Source organism: Triticum dicoccoides, chromosome 1B (assembly GCF_002162155.2).
Source record: "Triticum dicoccoides isolate Atlit2015 ecotype Zavitan chromosome 1B, WEW_v2.0, whole genome shotgun sequence".
In the NCBI taxonomy this organism is placed as follows: Eukaryota; Viridiplantae; Streptophyta; class Magnoliopsida; order Poales; family Poaceae; genus Triticum; species Triticum dicoccoides.
Window position 1 is genome coordinate 703,156,324 of NC_041381.1, and position 2,923 is coordinate 703,159,246.

General features: G+C 46.0%; 1 protein-coding gene across 1 annotated transcript; it reads left to right on the forward strand.

Annotated features, from left to right (window-relative positions):
- Positions 1-267: 267 nt before the first annotated feature.
- Positions 268-2,058, forward strand: LOC119313988. Its single transcript, XM_037588956.1, has 4 exons — positions 268-381; positions 534-672; positions 1,351-1,499; positions 1,607-2,058. Exons 2-4 carry the CDS (start codon positions 544-546, stop codon positions 1,767-1,769), a joined length of 441 nt encoding a protein of 146 aa, XP_037444853.1. The 5' UTR covers positions 268-381; positions 534-543; the 3' UTR covers positions 1,770-2,058.
- Positions 2,059-2,923: the final 865 nt, after the last annotated feature.

Below are 2,923 nucleotides of genomic sequence, written 5' to 3' on the forward strand. Positions count from 1 at the left end.
CATCTGTGCCTACTTCCGCTGGAAATCAAACGATGCAAAAATCCGACACGGTATTTCCAATTCCTTGGCTGACAGGGGATCATGGACACTCTTGTAGACATGGAGAAAAATGATTGACATAACATGTAGACGATGTGCCCTAGAGAGCAATGGAGAAGAATTCTCTCCCTCAAGACTAGCCCTGCTTCTGCCAAAGGAAAAAAAATGAAAGAAAGAACCGGGCCTCTTTTATGAAAAGAAAAATAGAACAAGCGCATAGCTGGGCCGGGCCTGGCGCACCGCATCTTTCCCCCTTCATTCTTCTCGGCGGAGGCGGAAGCGACAGGAAGCCGAGCGAGGAACCCTAGCCGCGCGAGCGCGAGGAACGCCCAGATCCGCAAGGTGCGCTCACCGAAACCTACCGAAATCTCCTCGGCTGCAACGCGATCGATGGTGTGTGTGTGGCATTGGGGTGCCGCGGCGGGCCGACCGGCCGGCGGGGGCGATCCGTGACGGACTTCTTTTTATCCTAATCCCTAATCAATTGTTGGCAGGCCGGAGACGATGGCGGCGGTTCGATGCGCGGCGAGGAGGCTCGGTGGCTCCCTGCTCCAGCGAGCGCAGGCGGAGGAGGGACGCCGGCTCGTGCCAAGCAGCCTCATGCGCTCCCGCCACCTCTCCAACTCCACAGAGGTATCTTGACCCAAAATTGACATCTTTTTTCTCCAGCGAGGTAGCCTGTGACTGTTCAATCAAAATAGCACCATGTATGTCTCTGTTCTGTTAGCCAGAGACAAGAGCAAATCATCTCACGACTGTAGCCAGCGATGATCGAATTCTTCTGTGCAACAATACAAACAGCAGCAAGCATGTGTCTCTATCTTCCAGTGTTAGCTACTGTACTAACTAGTTGAAGAAACAAGAGCAAAATCACTTGCTTCTCATCCTCATAACTACTGTACTTGTTCATCCTGACCTCAACCTACTGCCGCTTGCAAATCATATCATCTGCCAACCTTACTTATTGTCCTGCCTGATCTGAGCATGATGACCTTTTTTTTTTTGCTCATCCCTTTAACAATGCAACATGTGTACTTCTGCTTCCTGCACTTGCTGGTATTATTTACCCCCTCCGCCGCCCCGCAATGTTTGCGTCAAAAACACGGAGGTTCTGTTACTGCTTCGCTACACATGCATGCTGCTTTGCTTTCTGCACACATCCAACCTCGCTTCGCTTTACTGGCTGGCACCACAGTATCCATCCTTCTTAATCATTATTATTTACCAATCACAATCGCGCTTACTCTTAATGATTGATGATGCTACAAAGTAACAACATTGATTGATTATTATCTGTGTTCATGAATCCAGCAAGCGCAAGAGATCCAGCAGAAGACGGAGGCGTTCCATGACGCGGTGTCTGATGCGGTGCTTAGGTTGAAGGAGTTCAATGATGCCTTAGTTAAGGCGGGGGATCCTACTGGCGACAAGTTTTTTTCTGTGCCACGAACGGGCTATGAGTAGGATCTATACACTTGGATCCATTTCTTCATCAATTTCCTCTTTGTCTGACATGAGTTTATCTATAATCTCACTTGACCTCCATAATACCTCTCTCTACCCGCAGGCGCCTTAAGATGTATGGAAGAAGAGCTCAGGGTGTGATAGAGTTTACTTCCAAGACGGCCGTCTTTGTGGTGTTCGCCATTTCCTTCTTTACTCTCAGCAGCATGAAGAGCGAAGAGTTGGCGTCAGGGGAAACCACCACTGAAGTGAAGGCCGCAAATTGACAAGCCCAACATGGATCGTGCCCCAGCTTGTTCTTCAGTCTCTAATTATCACCTGCAGTTTGGCTACCTAGCACTATGCTATCTTTGTGATGGTGTGTGACGTTGCATGCTGTTATATCTCTATATATCTGTTCGTTCGGACCGGACGGGTGATGTCAACATATATGCATGCATTGTTGCTGGTGTTACTGCCTTATTTTAGTAGAGGATCACATTCCAATCCTGTTAGAAGGTTGAGTATCTCTAAGCAAATTGTATGATGCCCTTTTGCGATCCATTCATTTTGTGACACCCCCTGTTTGTTTTACTTGAAGTTCCCGTACGGGCACCCCCAGGCCTTGGAAGGGACGATCTGGGGTTTGGTTTTCAACCAGTTTTTTGTGATTTATAGAAGATTGTAAGACTGGGAGGTTGTGGATTTGGTTTTGAATCAGGATTTTGTGATTTATGGAAGATTGTAAGACTTAGGAGGTTGGGGATTTGGTTTGCAATCAGAATTTTTTGTGATTTATGGAACATTGTAAGACTTGGGAGATTGGGGATTTGGTCTTCACCCAGGTTTTCGTGGTTTATTATGGAAGATTGTAAGACTTGGGAGGTTGGGGATTTGGTTTTCAATCAGGATTTTGTGATTTATGGAAGATTGTAAGACCTGGGAGATTGGGGATTTGGTTTGCAATCAGGATTTTGTGATTTATGGAAGATTGTAAAACCTGGGAGATTGGGGGTTTGGTTTTTAACCAGCTTTTTGTGAACTCTGGAGATTGGGGGTTTCTTTTTCTTTTTCAGCCAGGTTTTTTGCGATCTCTGAAAGATGGGAGAATCTGGGCCGTTTGAAGCTGCATGAGGAGGAAGCGTGGGGTTTCGCTGAATCTTGCCAAAGATGTGACTTGGAGATAGATCGCGACCGGTGATAATTTTGTTGACAGTCCAGTTTGGGTGCTTTTGAAAGGCAATGAATCTTGGTCCATTATGTTTATCTGTTACTGGTAGATTTGTAACTGTTTCATTTTTGTACTTGGATTACCATACTGAGGAGATGATTAGGCTATAACCTGAAAACACCCCCGTTTCAAAATAGTTGAAGTTATAGGATTTTTTGAAGTCAAACCTTTTAAAGTTTGACCAAGCTTATATATAGATAAATCTGCAAA